This window comes from Octopus bimaculoides, chromosome 3 (assembly GCF_046866305.1).
Source record: "Octopus bimaculoides isolate indiv1 chromosome 3, ASM4686630v1, whole genome shotgun sequence".
NCBI lineage: Eukaryota > Metazoa > Mollusca > Cephalopoda > Octopoda > Octopodidae > Octopus > Octopus bimaculoides.
Window position 1 is genome coordinate 136,351,757 of NC_142930.1, and position 22,174 is coordinate 136,373,930.

Consider the following 22,174-nt stretch of genomic DNA (forward strand, 5'->3'; position numbering starts at 1 on the left):
TTCGAGACAGCAACTCAATCCGGAGCGGGTTGTGCCTTCCAATTCGATGAAAGAAACTTGTCCGTGTGTTTACACCTGCTAACAATTTGGATGGATGGGTGGATGAATGGGCATTTGTATCCCTAAAGGAAGCTAATTAGTCGAAAAATTATAATATTATGTATAATCTTGATGTTTTACCTTCCTTAATATCTCAGTAAAGAAGACATTTCGCGTGTTGTTTGTTTCCAACGTGGACAATATTGATTTTAAACTTTGGCACAGGTCCAATTTATACCTACGGGGAAACCATACCGTCGAATAAATCAATACAATAGAATAAATCCGGAAAAATAATGCAGAGAACGCATTTGCCAGTGAATTTGAAACAAGTGTGTTGAGGAGTGTAACGAATAACAGTAAGACATATTGGAATTTTGTCCAACATTATAGCTCCGTTGTGTGAATTGCTCAAGTCTCGGTTTGTGTGAACAGCTCAAGTTAATACTATGTAAGAAATATTAAACCTTCCTAATCAAATTAAGTTGACTCAACCTATATATACGTTATGTAGAAAGGTAACATTAAACAGAAAATCAAGTTCCTTGAGACATTTATCACCTCAGGCGCTAACATTTTTGTGAGAGAGGAATAAAACTGCCCTGTATTTTTTATCAACTATGTTATTGCTACATTATAATCGTCAGTATAATCCTCAAATTGCCAAGAGAACAGACAAATGATCACATAGGCAGTCGAAAACTGCTGTACATACTGAAACACATCAAATATATATTAACCCTGTTGACATTATTTCTACTTCTATTAGTCAAGACATGAAATCAAGTTGTAACGATATTAACAATATTAATTTTATTTCAAATAACACCACATCGAGTAATGTAATTCTGCAGCTTAAGGGCGATAACTGTTATTTAATACCTTTGTTTCATTAAAAAATACATCGACTACTTTTAAAAATAATTACCCTAATAAGCTATGTCCTAGCAAAACTGTTTGCCATAGGTAAGCACATGAAATCCAACCTCCCTTATGAGTTTCATGAAGCTATAGAAAAGAATTTCCCAAGAAATTTAAGATACTATTCGATTATTAATTCACACCGGATCAGGATAAATTTTTCTAACACAAAAAATCTTTTACAAATCACCTCTTCACATAATAATCAGTTGTTAAATACAAATCCCCTTAATGAAAATACTAACACTGATTTTGTTAACACTAACCATTCTTTAAATAATAATAACATCGGGATTATTGTTTCCTAAATTGACTCCAATCGCATTCGCTTTCTTAGCAGTAATTCCAAGACTAGAAACTCTACGGTTCTGACGTCTTTTTTATATAGGTAGTTATCCAAAAGAATATCTAACCGTTACTCTACATTTAGGCATATTAATAAACGTAACAATACTGGGCTTAGTAAATTGATCTGGTATCTAAAAGATCATAATACACAATTTGATTGGGAATAGAATATTCTCTCTATATCTTTACCTTATGATAAAGATAAATCTTGTTGTTCTCTTTATAACAGTGAAATATACTTTATCCTGTTCTCAGAGAATCCTCTTGTAAACACGTTTATAGAACGCGTTTATCATTGCAAACATTGGTAGAAACATACCTTTAGTTCCTATAAGTGATTTTTACCATTCTATAAAATTCGATTTTTGACTGTCTTCTTACATTTCATTTCCACTAAATATATCTACTTCCATGCCTTTGTTTCAATTCACCTATCACTCTATATCTCTCCCCTATTAGTTTTCTGCTAATTTCTTTTTTTCTCCTCCTTCTCTTTCTATAAACTTCCTTGACGTTGTATCCACTAACGGTTTTTTTTTTTTAAATGATAGTATTCCTTTCATCACATACGCAGTAATCACATTCTGTTAAAATGTCTTATTGATGTGTTTGGTTTCTTTCTTTTCCTGATGAGCAGATTGCATTGCTTTACACCATTTTATTTCTTCTAGCGGATAGAATTCCCCGAGCTACCGATATAGTCTTTCTGGCAGCCCGAGCATCTGATTACGTAGGTCAGATTTTCGGATGCACAAGTGAAATTTGATTTAATTGTAAAGTGTTGCCCTTGTTTAAAATAGTATTATGAGCCTTCCAAAATGTTGGGGCTTGTACCACAGTTGGGGCGATTACATTTTGTTTACTTTGGGGCTTGTTGTGGAGGGGAATAATTTTGCATTAGTTAGCAGTTTCTCTAATGACTTAGGTTGTTTGTTGCTTTTGACAATTTTAATGTCACGTAAAATTCTTTTTAGTTTTGGGTCCCTGTGTAGTATTCGTAGGTTTTGTATGGTTGTGCTGAACGCTTCTTTGTTTCTAGAGTTGTAAGTGGAAATGCAAGGTAGTGTTATATACCTATCCTACGTGTATACAGAACTTTACATTCTTCATTATATATATATATATATATATATATATATATATATATATATATATATATATATATATATATATATATATATATATACACACACACACACTCACATATATACATATAATATATATATATATATGTGTGTGTGTGTGTGTATATTCCCGGTTTCTGGGAATCAGAGTCACAAATTATATTCAAATTTTATGGGGTGGTTCCTTACTGGTTCGCGGTTGTTCAGAAATTCAGTTGGTGAATTTAAATCTTGATCCAGGGAATTGACCATGTCTATTGACTTGGAGCAACATCTTTTTTACTCGAGGTATGTCCCATAGTGTCCTGTTGATATCTTTTTACAGCCATATTTTTCGGTGCTAGAATTACTCGTCGGCAGATTCATTGACGCTGACAGTTTCACGTATTCTCTCCAAATTTCTTCACTTTTTTTACAAAACAGTCACGTAGTTATTGCTATTCAGCAACGATTACGATGGCAATTTCATCATTGACACTTGCTTGTACTTGCATTAAGAATCTGCAATCTGGTGTGTGTGGATGATAATTGATGATGATTTCTGTGATTCCCAGTATCGCTTCTCAATTCCAGTGCACATTTGACATTTTTCACATTCATGTGCATTTGGTGAAGAGTTTTCTGTAATTTTCTATGTACAGCTGCAATCCGCTATTGACATTAGTGCATCTTCGTTTTACATGCCTCATCACAGTTTTGTTACACTCTTCAAATATTACTAGAGAGTAACCCATTAAATGGTACCACAAACCCTGAACTCAATCAGCTTTACAGAATGATATGTCTGTCTTGCTCTCATTAGCTCAAATTTATTTTTACCTAAAATGCTGAATTGTATTTCCGAAGGTATCTTTGAAAAAACTTATGCTTCTTTTACCGCATGAATGTTTATATTCTAGGGAAATTGAAGAGGGTCTGGACTTGATGGCAGCTTGACTTTGCCTCTTGAACAGCACAAAACTGGTTCTTTTGTCGGTCACTGCTTGCCACCGCAATATTTACCGCATGTGTTTATTTCACCGATGTCGAATTTTGGGCTGCTGCTATAATCTTCTGGGTGATGGTGATTATGGGAATACCATACATCATACAATCCATGGTTCCTGTGCCTTGCACTTCTGCTTCAGCTGTAATACGACGTTCCTTGAACATTTCGTTATTTCTTACTTGTTTCGATCCAACCATTGGTGTTTGTATTCCTAATGCATAAGCCTATACTACAGCAGATTACATTTTATTTGAAAACTATGAACGCTTATCAAGATTGAGACTAGTTCTCAAATTGTCTAGCTTTCTTTCTTCTGGCCTGAGAAGGGGACCTTTTGTATGTCCTTAGATACTTCGGAAGCATTTGAAACTGATACACAACGAACACCTTCTTCAATCGAATTCATCAAAAATTCTCCAAAGCTTCACTCAATAACATTGTTGCAGTACTGTGTTCGGTATGTGTTCTATAGTTTCTTTTTATTCTAGCTATATGCGTGTGGGGGGGTAAGCGTGTGGGGGGGTAAGCGTGGGGGGGGGTAAGCGTGGGGGGGGGGGGGGTAAGCGTGGGGGGGTAAGCGTGGGGGTAAGCGTGGGGGCGGGGGGCGGGTCGCGTGGGTGTGTGTGTGTGCCCGTGTAATACAGATTGATGAATGCGTAACATTTGGAAATATAGGTAGATAGAAACCAATAGTGTACTACATCACGTCAGTGCAATACTGTCGGTATCTCTAAACATACATCAACGTTATCCCTTTTTTTAATTCCACAAATTAACCGATAAAAAAAATATTTGTCTCTGAATCAGGATAGATTCAAGCAATATTTAATTGACAATAAAAATCGTTTATGGATTAAGTGAAACAGAAGAGAGTAACATTTTAGGAGTGATCCTCGGTCCAGAACTAAAATTCGCTGCGAAAGTCACCCAAATAGTTAATTACAACGAAGTGTTTCTTTGAACATATTATTCAGTTTCGCTTCGCCATACCTGTATATCTACCAATATTTGTATGAAGATGGATGAATAAATGAAGCTTGGAATCCCATTAAGTATACGTCGTTAGTAAATTACAGAGCAATATTGTATTAATATCCTAATACTGAAAATAGAAATCTGTAATTAGTTTCAACATTCAAATGATTAGCTGATGTGAGAAAAAAAGATCAAGATAATTTTATCGTGTCGCGTGTTATAGAGTTTATCGAAATATTGCCGTGCACCGCTGCGAGCCTTTATATTCATGTCTCAATTAAGTAACAATTTGAAATTGATATCGAACTAATAGCTATCTTAAATTTACTAAATAATGTACAAACGAACAAAATATTGCCTCAACATTAATATGTCTAGGACATCCTTACCACACAGTATGTACAACATTTATAGCCACAGTTTTGAAAATTGCAGTAGCACTAATAACTTCACACAGTACTAAACATTGTGAAATTGTGTAGAACTGAAGTTTATTTTGATCCAAAGGTTATTGACAGCGAAATCAATTAAGGTGAAATACAATTTAAAGCTTTCTTCTATAATTTCAATTTGAATCCTCTTTTTACCATAGTAGCGTTCTAATTAAAGACGACGGAGACATTATGTAAACTACATTAGATTTTCACTCAATGAGGACTTTCAATGAATTATTTGTGTAAATGAAGTATATAAGTCGATGAAACCAGCGTATTTAAAACTAGGACTAGTAATAGTTGGATATATATAAATCTAACTTAGATTTCTTTGAGTTACTACAATAAATATTATACTTCTAAATACATAATTCATAAACTGCAGTCGAATTGCTATATTTAGCATTTTTAGTTCAAAACAGTCTTCAGACTTCGATATTTCAAACGTCAGCAATTCCAATTTGTACAGAAAGTATGTTTTCTTTTCTCTCTTTTATTGACATCGTATATAGCGTTTCAGTGTTTCTATCGGATATACGAAGCGACTGAAAATTACTGAGACGATGCTTAACACATGAATTGTACGAAAAAAAGGCCTCAGAAAAAACAATTGTTATTTGGAATCTGCTATAGGAAATAATGATGAAAAGTAAATAAACCATCGCAAAATCACCAGCGTTCTTCGCCTCTCGTTTTCTACTTCTTTCTCTGTATGTATCTATATCTTCCTATTTCTCTTTTTATCTCCAGGACTACTCTATCTCTCTCTCTCTCTCTCTCTCTCTCTCTCTCTCTCTCTCCCTCTCTCCCTCTCTCTCTTCACTTCCTCTCTTCATGTGTATCTCCTATTCACTATTTCTTTGTATTCTACCTTCATATTTTCGTACACTGCTTCTGTCTTGTACAAATTTGTTTTTACACATAAAAAAATGTATATAAAAATTAAAATTAAAATGTTTATAAATCGTTGTTGCTTTTTGCATAATTGGACAGTTGGGAAGCAAATAATAACCATTTTTGCTACAGGCAAAATGCTAAATATAGCATTCTGTGGGAGGGAGCTAGTCGATTTCGTCGACATCAGTGCTCAACTGGTATTTATTTCATCACCCCGAAGGGATGAAAGGCAAAATTGTTCTGAGTGGAATTTGAACTCAGAAAGTAAAGATGGACGAAATACCGCTAAGCATTTTGTCCGGCGTGCAGTGATTCTACAAGGTAGCTTCCTTAAAGGGTAACAAATGGTTTGATGAGTGCTCGATATATACTTCCTAAATACACCCCAAGTTGACACATCCGATGACAACTGATATTTTTGTATGTGCATATATGTGTGTATGTATGTATTGTATGCGAAAATGTGCGCGCGCATGCATTTGCTTAAGAGAGACGGAAAGCTAGAAAGAAATTAACCTCTCTCTCTACTTCTTTCTCTTCCTCTATCAATGACAAAAACAAAAACATAATTGACTCTAGTTTAAATCTCCCGTCGTATGTGTAAATAAACAAACTCTATAACAGGGCCGTGGAAAAGAGAACGGCTTAGTCAGTAATGTCACTGGATATTCAGCCAAAAATAACATCAGCTTATGTGTTGTCAATGACACTGAGTTGTTACCACAATGGGGACGTCGAAAAAGGAAATACCGAGTCCATGTAATTGTTTCCAGGTTGTACAAGACGTATTAGTTTATTACTGTAAATAACGATGCGTGATTTATCATCATCCAATAATAAGATTTTGTTCTCATGTTAACTCACGCCATGATAGACGTACAACCAACATAATCTTTCTTTTAATCCTATCCTAACCAGCTATATAGGGTAGATATTGTAAGCGATCCACTTCACTTCTGAGAGTTGCAGTAATATTTTAGAATGTCATCGGTATTCAACGTTCAGTTTCTACTGGAGTAAAGACAACCTTCGTTACACCAGTGAGTGACTGGTGTAGAAACAACGTTACCTCTTACCGATTTAACTGCGCGAGAAATCAGTACTGTTCAATGAAATCTTTTATTTCCAAAACCAATAGGAAACCTTGATGCTTTGATAAGCTGATAGCAGAGTTATTGTGTTCCAGAGTAGGTACCATTATCAGTTCAACAATGATTTTTCTGATAATTATTCATGCGATAGTGTCATTAAATTATGCTATTGAAAAGTTGTTCAGTTGCTATTTAGGAAACAGTAAATAAAGCTGCCAAGAACCCGAAACAAATTAACTGTAGTAAATATTAGAAAGGTCTCGAATCATACTATTGTTTAGAAAGGAAAATCCATTATTATTTGAGGTGATTCAGTTAAACATACGTTCAAATGGCCAGAGGTTGAAATTTGCTCGACTTGAAGTAGTTAAAATTATATGTAATACGTATTTTGCATTTTGGCACGTGGACAACAAATTGCCAAAAAAAAGCGTACACGACCGAAGCCAGTGCAGCGAATCACCAATAATTAAGAAAGCTTTGGTATCAATAATCCATTCTACTAAAAGGACAAGGCCTGAAATTACGGGGGAGGAGACTAGTCGATTACATCGACCTCAGTGTTTTACTAGTAGTCATTTTATCGACCCCGAAAGGATGAATGGCAAAGTCGACCACGGCAGAATAATAATAATAATAATAATAATAATAATAATAATAATAATAATAATAATTATTATTATTATTATTATTATTATTATTATTATTATTATTATTATTATTATTATTATCATTATTATTATATTGATGACACTAAAGGAATACCAAAATCACTACGATTGGGTAGGACAGCATCTACATTGGAAAATATGTAAACACTACAAATTAGGCACTCCTTACTGGTATGAACATCATTCTGAGCCAGTCGTTGAAGGTAAAACTGCTACCATGCTCTGGAATTTTCCCGTCAACACTAACAGAATGCCAAGGCTAATCGACCAGACATAATTATTAAAGACAGAGAAGAAAATACTTGCAAACAAGTAGATGTAAGTGTTATTATTGTTAAAAAATATATCTGTAAAGGAATTTGACAATCTTAGTAAATATAAGGACCTGGAAATTGAAATACAAAAGATGTGGTACCTTAAAGCAAAAACCGTTCCTGTTATTGTAGGCGCCCTAGATATGATAAAAAGGGATGCCAGAAACATTTAGATAACATCCCTGGAGAACCATGTCTCAAGGAAATCCAAAAGATTGTGCAGACAAGTATTGCCCACATCCTTAGAAAAACACTGTCAATTTAGACGTTTGTGTTGTGTCATATGGAGGTAATTCTCTGCTACCCTCGCTTCTTCCCTTCCCCAAGCTTTCAATTATATGTCAACATCTCTGAACCTTCACTTGCCCCAGGGCGCTGGGTGTGCCCCGGCAAGTGATTGCATCAAACATGCAGAGTAAAAGTAAATAACAGTGATAATAAAGGTCTCAAATCTTGGCTCGAGGCCAACAGGTTTTGAGAAGGGAGTAAGTCGATTACATCGACCGCAGTGTTCAACTGGCAATTATTTTATTGACCCTGAAAGGATGAAAGGCAAAGTCGACCTTGGCGGAATTTGAACTCAGAACATAGAGACGCACGAAATGCCGCTAAGCATTTTTTTCCAGCGCGGCATCGATCCTGCCAGCTCGCTGCCTCAATAACAGTGATTATAATATTTGGCAAAAAAACAAAAAAAAAAAAAAACAAGAAAAAAAAAACAGAAATCCCGTATGTGGGAATGTCATATTTCACTTAATCCAAGAAAGTCTACAATCCACTTCATCAATTTCGAAGTACGAATGATAAAGTTTAAAGTGACCAGCGTATAACTAGCACGATAAAGGTATTCAACTATGTAAAACAAATCCCGATAATTCCTGATATTGGTACAATACTACGCTTAATTTCTATCATGATATTATTGCATTGACTTCCACGAAAACACATCTCGTTCTATTTTTACCTTTCATCAAGTTTATATAAGTAGAAGCGATAAATTGCTGCGGCGTCAAATTTTCAGAGAAAGTATACTGGTACTTTTTGTTCTAGTCGTTTCTACTCTGAATTCAAATCCATCGAATTTAACCTTGCTTTTATTCCACTTTCTTCTATGTTTAAGGATCACAGACCATCAACGGCATTTCTCCAATGTTTTCGACTCTGGGTTGTCTGTTCTGCATCCCTTGAGTTGGATCCCTACTTTTTCAGCTTTGCTTCAGTATCCCGTCTACAAATATATTTAGGGCGCATTCTTTTCTCCCTCTCTTGTAGCTTCCAGGTCATATGTATCACTGAAGAGAAGAACTTATTCACCCAGGTTTCCTTTGTTTTGAATTACCAATGGTGCTTCTGTAACTTTACTTTTTCTAGGAAGAGGTGCAAACCAGTTTCTACCTCTACGAAGAAGTGGTCCACATTAATCTGGCCTCTATCATTTGAACTGTGTAGTGTGTGTAGCCCTACCAAGAGCTGGCACTCCGCTGGCATATCTTTTCTCACATCACTGAGGCACAAAAGGTACTGCAATGCAATAAGGGCTGGACCCTTTGGATGAATAAATTATTTTTAGTTTAGGTACAAGACCAGTAACTTCGATTGGAGAGGCTATGTCGCTAACATCAACTCCAGTACTAAACTTGTACTTCTTTCTTATCGACAAGGAAATGAAGGAAAAAATTCAGTCCATCGAGATTTGAACACAAAATATTCAGTCATTATGAACGAAGCTCTAACGATTCTCCAATCCACCCCAGTTTTCGGTGTCGATAAATAAAGTGTTGACAGTTCAGGGTGGCTGATGGCTGATACTTTATAGTCTCGGTGCTGAATGCAACGCCTGAAAGTCTCTCGTGTGAAGCTGTATCGGACTTTATCTTTCCCAATACCATTGGAGGCGTGGGGAGGAGGTGAGATATAGAAGATTAGGGAAAACTTTGCCGAATCTTGTACTTTTATTATCCTTTTTCGTCCAGATAGTCGGTTGTGCCCATAACCGCTCCTCCGAGACCGGTGAGAGGATGTGAGGAAAGTATCTTGAAAGCAGAAACCTAATCCGAGTATTTGCAGCAGAGTGGCTTCTCGCTAAAGCCACCTAAGGTAACAGGTGGTGGTGTTAAGCCGGGTGACGGTCTAAGTCTACAGCCCAAGTAGATAATAGCGGAATTTGAACTGAGAACACAAAGATTCGCAACTAAACCACAATACATTCAGTCCAATGTTTTTGAATTCCCGCTAGTCTAACTCACTGATCTAAGACTTTTTTATCGGCCTCGAAAGGATGAAAAGCAATATTGACCACGACAAAATTTGAACACAGTTTAAAGTTAGTCGGAACAAATACCATGGAACATTTTGTCCAACGTTCCAATGACTCTAGTCATTCAAGCTAGTTTGTAGTTCGGAGGAACAGTTTCGAGTTGCCGATCGCTGGTTTCACGAGGTCAACGAAGAATCGGGTGACCGATTTCTATTATAATACTCTATAATACTTATGCTTCAATAGAGCATACATTTTACCAGATCATTCTCTACTGGACAAACTCTGTATGATGCTACATTCAATAATTCCCTTTCAAGAACAAGGTTACTGTCTCCTGCGTTCAGATATTTTGTATATAACCTATATTCTATTATTAAATTTGCTTGCTCCAAATATTGTTATAAAAGTGAAATTAAATTACTTCTGTTTTGTTGAATCCATATTTCTATAATATTTAAAACAGTCTGTATACTGAATTGAATGTGTGCATTACGTAATTATTTTATATCAAATAATGAATTATATGTGTGTGTGGGCACGTATGCGAATAAATAAGTCAATATATATTTATATATGAATTAATATGTGTCTATATGTATATATATATATGAATTAATCTCTCTCTCTCTCTCTCTGTATATATATATATATATATATATATATATATATATATATATATATATATATATATATATATATATATATATATATATATACACATATATATGTACATATATATGTAGATATATATACGTAAATATTTTTATATAGAAGTATATGTATAAATACATATATATATATATACATAAATATACAGGGATTAGCAGGAGTTGCTTCTCCAACATACTGAAAATTTAGAAATAGCAGTCAAAGAACTACTGATTCCAGACTACAATTTTTTTCTCTAACGGACGGCGATATTTATGGCACACACAGAACATTATAAATGATTATAAATGGTTTTACCGATAAAGGTTTTTTCATACTGGACTACTTGGCAAAATTGTTAATTATTAATTGTATTACTAATTGACGATTCCCTGCCCTATATCTGTATGTATATACACACACACACACACACATATATATATATATATATATATATATATACTGAGAGAGAGAGAGAGAGAGAGAGATAAAGAGATACAAACGTGCATCTATACAACTACAATCCAACGTAAAAACACATATGTAAAAAGATTAAAAGAATATATACATACATATAATAAATACAATACAAACAATTTCATATAAAATAACCAAATGAAAAACCTCTAGATATACGGCGTAGTAACTTGCGTTAAATATTTCACATTTTCTTTCTGTGGTATGTACGAGGTCCTCCCAAATATCCCAACAATACTCTATGTGATTCAATATCTTGCTGAGATAAATTAAAATTGCGTGTCCAAAATTCACATACGTTGATCCACTATGTAGCTCCTACTATGCATTTAAACGTTTTCGTAGTAGAACACCCTGAAGTTCGACCAAGTTAGATATTATATCAAATGCTTAACATTTAAGCTCAAAGTGTTCTTCGTTTAATCAATGTGAATATATATAAATCGGTAGGAGATTATAATAGTTTTAGGAGCAATATCATCACTGTAGTTTTAAATCATTTTAAGGTGACATTTGAAGTAACAACAAAAAATAACCTAAGAGCCAAAGGAAATGTACTACATATGTCACCAGTATTATTGTCACAGTTCGATCCGCTTGATTTGTCTCAATGATTCTCTCATAATAAAAGTGCATAGATATCAAAATACAGAAATAATAGATTATATGCATATATTTATTTAGTCATTCATTTATTTATTTATTTGATAATTTTTTATTGCTTTGTCATTCTAATTTCTGAAAGATAGATAGATAGATAGTGAGAGAGAGAGAGAGAGAGAGAGAGAGAGAGGGGTAGTAAATAACTTTGTTGTTATTGTAGTAGTAGTAGTAGTAGTTGCTGCTTCTTTTTAACAAATACTTCGGTCGCATGTGTCGTGAAGATAGATAGATAGATAGAGAGAGAGAGAGAGAGAGAGAGAGAGAGAGAGAGAGAGAGAGAGAGAGAGAGAGAGCGGGAGAGCGAGCGAGAGAGAGAGCGAGAGAGAGAGCGAGAGAGAGCGAGAGCGAGAGAGAGCGAGAGCGAGAGAGAGCGAGAGCGAGAGAGAGCGAGAGCGAGAGAGAGCGAGAGCGAGAGAGAGAGATACTTAGAGAGAGAGAGAGAGAGAGAGAGAGAGAGAGAGAGAGTGAGAGAGAGTGAGTGAGAGAGAGAAAGAAAGAGAGTGAATTAAATCCAATTCGTTCTGATTATTTCAGGAACACTTGGAGAAGCCATGCGCCGGAAAGATTCCACGTTGATTCAATGCTGCACTAAAGAAACATTTGACAAGAATGTAATGCTCATACTGATTTTAGTAGTGAGCAGTTCTCACCTCATCTTATCTATTTACTATTATGTTCACGGAGCTATAATGAAGAGCCTTGTGCACGAACATGGTACATTGACAGTTTTGGGGTATAAACATTTAATGCATCGGCTAGCGCAGAAACATATCCCTACCGAGTCTGTGGTTACAAGAAATTTAACGTAACATTCAGAAAGTGAATTAGTGTCACTAGATGTCATTATGTTTTCCTTTCAAATAATGAAATTAGCTTATCACAACTGAACCTAAGATGAGATTTAGCAATATAAAACTACCACTTCAATAAAATGTTGTTTTTATTTTAAATACCTGCTCACATGAAATACTAAGATTCTCTTTTGATAACATTTATAGCATATGACGTTTGATTCGTTCCTTTGTAAAGAAGATAGAGTTTGTCCGAAATCGATAAAGCAACAATATATTAAGCGGATTTCCAACGAATTATTGCGGCATAAAAGGAGTTTCGAAATTATAACTTCTTGTCTATTACCTTCATGTGCAAGGGTTATGTTACATATCAAAAGAAATATCAGAAGCCGTATTGCTGTTTAAGACCATAAGAAATAATAACAGTTAATATATAATGGTTTCTATGGAATATATATTTTGCAATGTCTTTTTCGGAATCTAACAAATAAATAATTGTTGGTCAAATGAAAAAACAAGAGGCAGTAAACAATAAACTAGATTCACTAGCGAATTGCGATCGTATATATGAAAAAATCTATATTGCACGTTTAAACATCTAGGTTTATTCATTTTCTCAGTAACTCTCAAGATATATATGATAACCTTATAATAACCTTATAATGTGCTCTCCAATGTTCCTCTTCGGGTATCAACTACCAGATATTATACAGTAGGACTCCTAGTTTTTACTGAATATACATGTGGAAATACTCAAGTGTCCGTAGAGTATATACAAAAGAATTTTAACACGAGAAGATGGAAAGAACAGGCTTCTTTCACAAATCACTACAATTATTTAATCACATTATCAGCTGAAAATTACTGAATGTTACATATGTTATACACATTACTGCATTAATACGATTCAACAATAGTTAAGTACATACGCGTCTCAGATGAATATGGTCCAAAGCACTGCTAGATAATCTTTAGCTTCTCTTTATTTTATACCTAGACAATGATGTTATTTTTAGTATTCCATTGACAAAAACATGAAATACAATGAGAAAAAATACCAAAAATAAATTAACGGAAATAAAAAAATTAAAAAATATAGAAGCCCCATATTCATTCCATCCTTAACCACAGTCTTGTCTCGACGTTTAGGAAAATAAAGTAACAGTCAAAAATAGCTGTCATAAAAATAAACTTTAACGATTACCTATCTCTTTTGTCTGTTACCTTTCCATTTCAAAGGAAATCAGTGAAATATGGTAATTTCCTTAGTACAAACTTCTGTCCGTTTACAGACTTGATATTAGCTATACAGTATTACTGTTACGGGATTTATTCCAATTGATACACAATTACTATTAATTGCTTACAATTACTATTAATTACTATTAATTGCATATTATGAATTATTTGTTCCTAATACCTATACATACAAGATCTTATAGTCTGGCCGAAAGTAAAATGAAATATTTTAAGGCATTCGTACGTTCCCAATATTTTTTTTATGATTTTGTCATAGGAGGAAGAATAGCACAACATTTGCCAGTCTTTCCAAGATTTGAGGGATGAAATCAAGAGTTGTCCTTAAAATGGACACCTGGTAGGATTGCTTGAAACAGAGTCTATTACAATAGAGCCGGTCAGGTCTAAGTGGGAGAGTTAAACTGAGAGACAGATTAGGCCTACTATCCAACGTCCTAAATTTATTAGCAACAGGATTGAAATGAATTTCCTTTTAGATGGGAATGAGACTGCGTTTTGGTTTCGATTTACCGAAACATTATCTTTTCCTCTAAAGCAGTCATATAAAAAAGCGATACAAACATTCAGTTAGTCACGCCTAAGTTGATAACAATCAGGAATGTACCTTTGTAGCCTCCACCACCTCCTCCTCCACGACAAGCTCCGCCTCCTCCTCCAAATCCACCGGCGGCATGGTGACGTCCGTTTGGTCCAGGGCATCCTGTTCCTCCAATGCTGCCACTTAATAAAGACATTCCTGCAAGTGGTGAGTATGTCTCACCACTCCAACCACCACCAGCACCTGAAGAGAAATTTTAAAATTTATCTGAGAATGATATTTACTGAGATGTTATTGATTCAGTTTTTGTTTGTCTTTTGGGCAATACTCAGAAATATAATGGCTTTAACGATGAATATTATATCGTTAACTCGTATCTCTACTCCACTTCGACGTAGGTATCCTAATGAGGTCGTTGAGAGCAAACAAGACCAGCTCCTCGCTGTCGCGAGACATGCTAAGAGTAAGGAAGAAAGCTCACTAAACTTACATTGTTCCATAGTAAAAAGGAAGGACATATCCAAAAGTGTAGTCATGAATATATTGTGATTGAACAACACGCGGTAGGCTCAAGTGTGGAGGATGTTATGATCGTACATATACTCGATTAAAAGATTAATGCTTAAACAGCAACAAGGACAGTAACAACAGCACCAATAACAACCGCAACTATTATTAAAATATTCCACAAGACGAAATGATTTAACGGTCGATGTTACTGAGAATTATTTTATCGATCCTAAATGAATGAAAGGTATCGGCACGATTTTAATTTAGGTGAAGGTAAACACCGAAATAGCTCACTTGAGAGAGCATTAGCTAGAAGATCTAAATGACTCTGATTTTATGTAATTAAACATCGTTAGATAATCAATATGGCTTTTGTACAGAGGAAAACAGGAGAGATTTCAAATTTAGGCACGTTAATCGATCATCAGGATAACAACTACGCAGAATTCATCTGAAAACAATCAATGACGGAGCATTTTAACGACGGTGGTGGTGATGGTAATGAAGTGAATTAAAATAGTAATACAGTTAATTGTGTCAAATTAGGTCACAAAGGGAAAGAGTCGAGTACCTCGACCCTCCGTTACTAAGCAAACCTGTATTGAACCCCGGGGCGTATAAAAGGAAAAACTGAATACAGAGGGAAAAGAATGAATTCAAAGTATCGAAGGAAAAAGAGCAAAGTATTTTGTCTGATATTCTGATGGTTTGCCTGACCACCTCTCAATAATATAAATAATAATAATAATAATATGGAACAAATACACTGAAATAAAAGTGGCGCACTCGCAGAAAACAGCACTACTTGGAACCATTTGAATACTCCAGAAGGTGCTCGAAATATAAAAGGTGTTAACTTAGTTCACTGGTAGTGAACAGCTGACACCGTAGTACATCTCCAGCGTTAGAGGCTGTGCAAAGGCAATAATAATGTGGCATTTTCCAGGGTGACTCGCTTTCACCACTAATTTTCTGCATAGCACTAATACCACTCTCAAGTGAACTGAATAGAACAAGGTATGGCTACAAAATTGACAACAAGAAAATAAGCCATCTATTTTATATGGATGATTTAAAGCTATATGGCAAAGATGATGAAGAGCTTCAGGTACTATTTACATAGTCAGTGATGATATCGGCACGGAGTTTGGCCTTGAAAAGTGTGCCAAAGCCACTTTTAAGAAAGGGAAACTAGTAAAGTCAAGTTCAATAGAATTAGATGTCGAAACAGTAATAAAAGAACTTGAGCAGGAACAAACCTATAAATACCTAGGAATAAATGAAAGCTCTGGTATCCAGCATGCAAGCATGAAAGAGAAGGTTAGGAAGGAATGTTATAGAAGAGTTCGAGCAGTTCTGAAGTCTGAGCTGAATGCATATAATAAGGTGTTAGCCATAAATTCCTTAGCAGTCCCAGTTGTTCTTTATAGCTTCAATGTGCTTAACTGGAATACCAGTGAAATAGTCAAAATTGATAGAAAAATTCGCAAGCTACTGACTTGTAATAAGATGCACCATCCAAAGGCAGACGTGGATCGTCTTTACCTTCCCAGAGCTCAGGGAGGTCGAGGCTTGATCCAGCTTGAACTTACGTACAAAACCACCACAATCGGACTGGCCAAATACCTTGAAACAACCAACGATTGGATGCTGAAACTTGTTGAAAAACATGAAAGACCGAAAAAACTTCACTCTATTCTGAAAGAGAGCAAAAAGTTCACTACCGAACTCTTAGATACCCACCAACTTGATCAGGTTGAAGGAAATGCGCCAACTGCTGCTGCAAAGAAAATAAAATTAATTGCAAAGACAAAAGCACATGAAAAATTAGCTAGCAGATGGGAACAGAAACCTCTGCATGGCAAGTATGCTGCTAGTAGCAGACAAGCTGATGTCGACCAGAAACGCACGCATCAGTGGTTACGAAGTTCAGAGCTAAAAGCAGAGAGTGAAGGTTTCATATTAGCTGCTCAAGACCAAAGCTTATTAACCCGGAACTACCAAGCCAATGTGATAAAAAATGGAGCTGACCCAAAATGCCGATATTGTAATGATGCGATTGAAACTATAGACCACCTAATCTCAGGGTGTAGAGTCTTAGCACCTGTAGAATATAAAACAAGACATGGCAGAGTTGGCCAGTATTTACACTGGACAATATGTCAGCATTATAAAATCAAAACCGCTGACAAATGGTATAAACACCATCCTGAAGCTGTGACTGAGGGAGAAAATGTATCGATTCTCTGGTACTTCCCCGTACATACTGACAAGGCTATAAAAGCTAATAAACCGGATATTATTATAAAAGATCAGACAAAGAAGACGTGTTTATTAATTGACATGAGTATTCCCTCTGATCATAATATAGCGGCGAAAGAATGAGACAAGATCAGTAAATATAAAGACTTGCTAATAGAAATTGAAAAAATGTGGCACCTCAAGGCGACTACCATACCAGTGATTGTAGGATCTCTAGGAATGATAAAAAAAAAAAAGGGACTGAAACCTATTTGAAAATGATACCAGGCCTACCATCCCTACAGGAAGTGCAAAAAATCGTGCTAACTGGAACGACTCATGTACTGAGAAGAGCATTATCGCTGTGAAAACAACATCCATTCATGAACTTTTTTTTCTTAAATACATGTTTTACCTATGAATTTGCGTGCGTGAACTGGGAATGCATACAACGAGTTTCTCTGCCCTAGGTGTACAGAAAACACTCAGCGAGAAATGGAAGAAAATTTGAAGAAAGAAGAAGAAAAAAAACAACATAATAATAATAATAATAATAATAATAATAATAATAATAATAATAATAATAATAATAATAATAATAATAATCTGGTTGGTGTCTCGTTAAAAATCTCGGTTGGTGGCTCAGCTTAAATCATGTACCACAATGCTGAGTGCAAATGTCTAATATAAATGTATCAAATAATGATGTTAATGAGGCTGGAACCAAAAGTTGCCTTTCGCCTGGCAAGTGCCCTGTGGTTAAGCAATGCAGATCCGGTCTTCATTCAGAGATTGCTTGTACACAAAGCTAGAAGCAGAGAAGAAGGTGGGATAAAGAGGCAAGCCAAACGCTAATTGAATGCTAGATCAGAAGTGAACCCAGCAGAAGAGGATTACGACAATGAATAAAGGCAAAATGGAATGAGATAGGACTCTTCGAAACAAGTGAGCAACGGTTAACCAAGCAGGCAAGAATAAAAAGAGTAAAAGGGTGGTTAACAGACATGGAAGTAGAAGAGATAAAAAGGAAAGTAGAAGATAGAAATAAAACTGCACCAACAGATAACGTGCCCAGTGAAAACAGAAAAATGAAAGGCGGCAATGAAGACGTAGGGCCAAGTGTAAATGTAAATGCATTCTCAGCAAATAAAGCAGAAGTAATAGGAAGAGTTATATCACAAGAATAAGATAATGACCAACAAGAGATAGTGAGGACGCTGTGCCGATATATTAGAGAAGACCGGGATCAAGCACCACTCAACCTGAGGTACATTGATCGACGCAAGCTCAAGTTTGAAGCCAAAAAGAAAGATTCGGTTCTCGGGCTAAAAGAAGCCGGGGGACGATGGATCAGCTCTTAATTGATAATATAATTATCAGGTAGTACAAGAGAAGTGATGCAAACCTGAGCGTGGCATAGGCTGACTATCGCAAAACAGACGGTATGATACCGTATTCGTGGATAATAAGAATAATGGAAACGCATGGAATAGCAGAGAATATGAGAATCCTTATATGGAATAGCATGAAATGCTGGAGAACGGAATTGACAGCAGGGAGGCAAGTACTAGGAGAAGTGAAAATAGAGACAGGAATCTTCCAAGGGGACAATATGTCTCCACTGATATTCGTGCTGGGTATGATTCCCTTGAGTGAAATACTATAGAAAAACAAAGCTGGGGTATGATCTGGGAAGAGATAAGGGAAAACTAAACCACTTGCAATTCGTGGACGACTTGAAGCTATTCACAAAATCAGAGGCAGAACTGGACAGCCTAATCCAGTCTGTGCAAAATTTTTCCAGTGATATTGAGATGAAATCTGGACTCTCAAAGTGTGGTACGATGGTGATGAGACGAGGAAAGCTGTCCAGGACAGAAGGCATATGGCTGCCAAGGAGTGAAATGATGAAGGCAATTCAACCTCAATCCAATACCTGGAAATACTTGAGGAAAATGGAATTATACACCATGGCATGAAGGAAAAATGAAAAAGAGAGTACCTACGGCGAGCAAGAAAAATTTTGACTTCAAATCTGAATGCCAGAAACATAATTTCGGCAATAAACTCGCGCGCTGCCACAATAGTTCGGTGTGAGAATGGAATCCTGAAGTGGATAGAGGAGGGGCTAAAGGAGATGGACAGGAAATCAAGAAAGCTCCTAACGTTGCATGGAGCCCATCATCCACGTTCAAACACTGATCGCCTATACATGAAGAAAGCCAATGAAGGAAGGGGACTGATAAGAGTGGAAGGCTGCGTGTGTATCGAATTTGAGAGTTTAATGAGATACCTAGCCCAAGTAAGGAAACCTTGCTAGTAGCAGTTAGGAACGAGAGAGTACTGAAAGCAAGAAAAAAGAGAGAAAACAAAAGAAGTGCAAAAAGGACGAAGAAGAATTACGCACGAAGGGACTGCACAATCAATTCCATGTAGCCACAACAGTAGTTGCTGGGAAAAATAGGTGGGATTGGCTGATAAAAGGAACCCTAAAAAAACAGACCGAGTGCACTATAATGGCAGCGCAGGATCAAGCTCAGGCCACGAATTGGAAGGTGAACCTCAAGAATGATCAAGTGTCTCAGCTGTACCATATTTGCAATAGAGTGGATGAAACTATTGCCCGTATCACGAACGAATGCCCTATACTTGAGAGGCAAGACGTGGTATGAGCACAAACCGCAGAGAGTGACGGAGTCGGTGACTAGCAAAACCCTCTGGGATTTCCCAATCCAAACAGATCAGGTGCGAGAGCATAACAGACTGGACCTAGTGGTGATGGACGAGGTGCACCACATATTCTAACTGGGACCCACTTGCAAGGTCGGGTGCTGTTTATCTTGATATGAGGTCACCAATGTCGCGCACATAAGAGAGGCAGTCATGATTGGTATACTGGGTTTCGAAAATTTTACGCCAGTGTCACTTTGCTGGCACGCCCTTCTCTCTCGCTCAATGATAATAAATAATAATGTCAGAGAGAAATGTCAGATTCTGTAGGACTTTCCAATTGAAACGGACACGAAAATAGAAAGTAATAGACCAAATGTAACGATTGTAAATAAGGAAAAGCGAAGTTGCTTACTCATCGACCCATCATGTGCGTTTGATTCTAGGATCGTAAAGAAAGATGAAGAAAAGCAAAAAAAAAAACAAAAAAACATACAGTCCCTTAAAATTTGAAGTAGGAAGAATTTGGAGCATGCGAACAGTAAAGGTCGTGCTTATAATACTCGGTGCGTTGGGAACAATGTGCCAAAATATAAACAAATGGCTGGAAGAGATTGGAATAGAATTCCCAGTAGAGCTCCTACAAAAAGTTTGTCTCTTAGAAGTAGCAAGGATTATCAGGAGGGTTCTAAACACTCGAAACACTGCTGAAAATTTGTGGACACCTAAGTTTACAGGTAGTAAGTGCGTTATCCTCATAATTCCTATCAGGAAAAAGACCGAACCTGAGCCAAACCAAAATGATACTGAACAGGAAGACCTCTCATTTAATATCACTGCCCAAGAGAAAAACGAAGCAAAAGCAAAAAGCAAAACTAAAAGAGAATGGTGGACAGGACTACATTGAAGTGATATATGCATTCTGCATTGCAAAACAAAAACCAAAATATACAGGTATAATAAAAGAAGCATATCAAATACAGATAAATAATACTGACAGAGGGAAATAAGTCTCGGAAGATACTCTTGCAAATGTCTGGTGATATATCCTGTGAGAGGGAGATGTGCCCCAAACCAAAATAGACAAACTAATAGACAAAATACACACTGAATATAAAACAAAACACCTGACAACTCAAAACAATGGGCTGCAAGCAAAGAAAAATAGCACATCAGACATTATATGTCCGAAAACACATAAGATCTCACAAAGAAAGGAACACAACAGAGATAACAACGTATACAGTAAATAAAAGGCTAAACCAAAATAAAATCTCTGCAAAGCGACCCAAACTAGAAATAAATAGCACAGCACAGCAAATCAACAACGCACATAGGTAAACCTGAAACACATAACAACTGACAACGTAACACACACCATAACAGGCCAATTCTAACTGAGGATGGCGACAAACCGACTGAAGAAAGAACAAAAACAGAAGTAAACATCGCAAAATATAAAATAAACAACTCTATGAACCGATAAATAGAGACAACAGAGCCCTTCAAGAAATAATAATCACATCAAAAGACACACTAGATATCAACAAACTGAACAACTTGTTCCACCCAACAGTTATAGTGTTATCCGGGAAAATTGGGCTTGACCCTTACGAAGATAAATAGAAAACAGTCAAATCTCAAAGCTCAAAATGGAAAGAGCGTATAATAAATAAAACTAAAAACAAAAGGACTTAGCACTACTTTGTGAATTAGAGAAAGAGGCGCAAGCGTAGCTGTGTTTGAAGAAGCTTGCTTCCTAATCACTTGGTTTCGGGTTCAGTCCCAATGGGTGGCACCTTGGGCATGTGCCTTCTACAGACCAAATGCTTCTGAGTGGATTTAGTAGATGGAAACTGAAAGAAGCCCGTGTGTGTGTGTGTGCGTGTGTGTGTGTGTGTGTGTGTGTGTGTGTGTGTGTGTGTGTGTGTGTGTGTGTGTGTGTGTGTGTACAGAGAGAGAGAGAGAGAGTCCCACACAGAAAGATACACATACATCTAATCAAGGGAATGAGCGATAAGGGATGAAAAAGTTATTAATGAAATACTCCGAAGACTTAATGTTACTCATAAAATAATCCGTGTATTATAGACTGTTTACCCCGATGAAACTGACGCAATAGGCTACTGAAGTTTGCTGTTTGTAAATAACGTTTGATTTGAACAGCAGAATACCAAGACTTTGGTGTTAACCATTAACACTCATTAGATTTCTCATTTCGAATCAAAGCATGAACTTTATTTTCATCATGCATCATTGTCATCGTCGTTGTTGTTACCATCAACAACATCATCAGCGGTAACAATAGCAG

At 36.2% G+C, this 22,174-nt stretch overlaps 1 protein-coding gene across 2 annotated transcripts in view; it reads right to left on the reverse strand.

Moving 5' to 3' along the window:
- LOC106872480 (leukocyte tyrosine kinase receptor) overlaps positions 1 to 22,174 on the reverse strand; it is a 466,463-nt gene that overhangs the window by 107,952 nt on the left and 336,337 nt on the right. The window contains exon 8 of one of the 2 annotated variants that reach the window (XM_089349709.1): positions 14,509 to 14,685. The exons of the other annotated variant lie outside the window; for it this stretch is intronic. Within the exon in view, the coding sequence (XP_089205835.1) occupies positions 14,509 to 14,685 (177 nt within the window). The remainder of the gene's footprint in view (positions 1 to 14,508; positions 14,686 to 22,174) is intronic. 2 annotated transcript variants of the gene reach the window in all.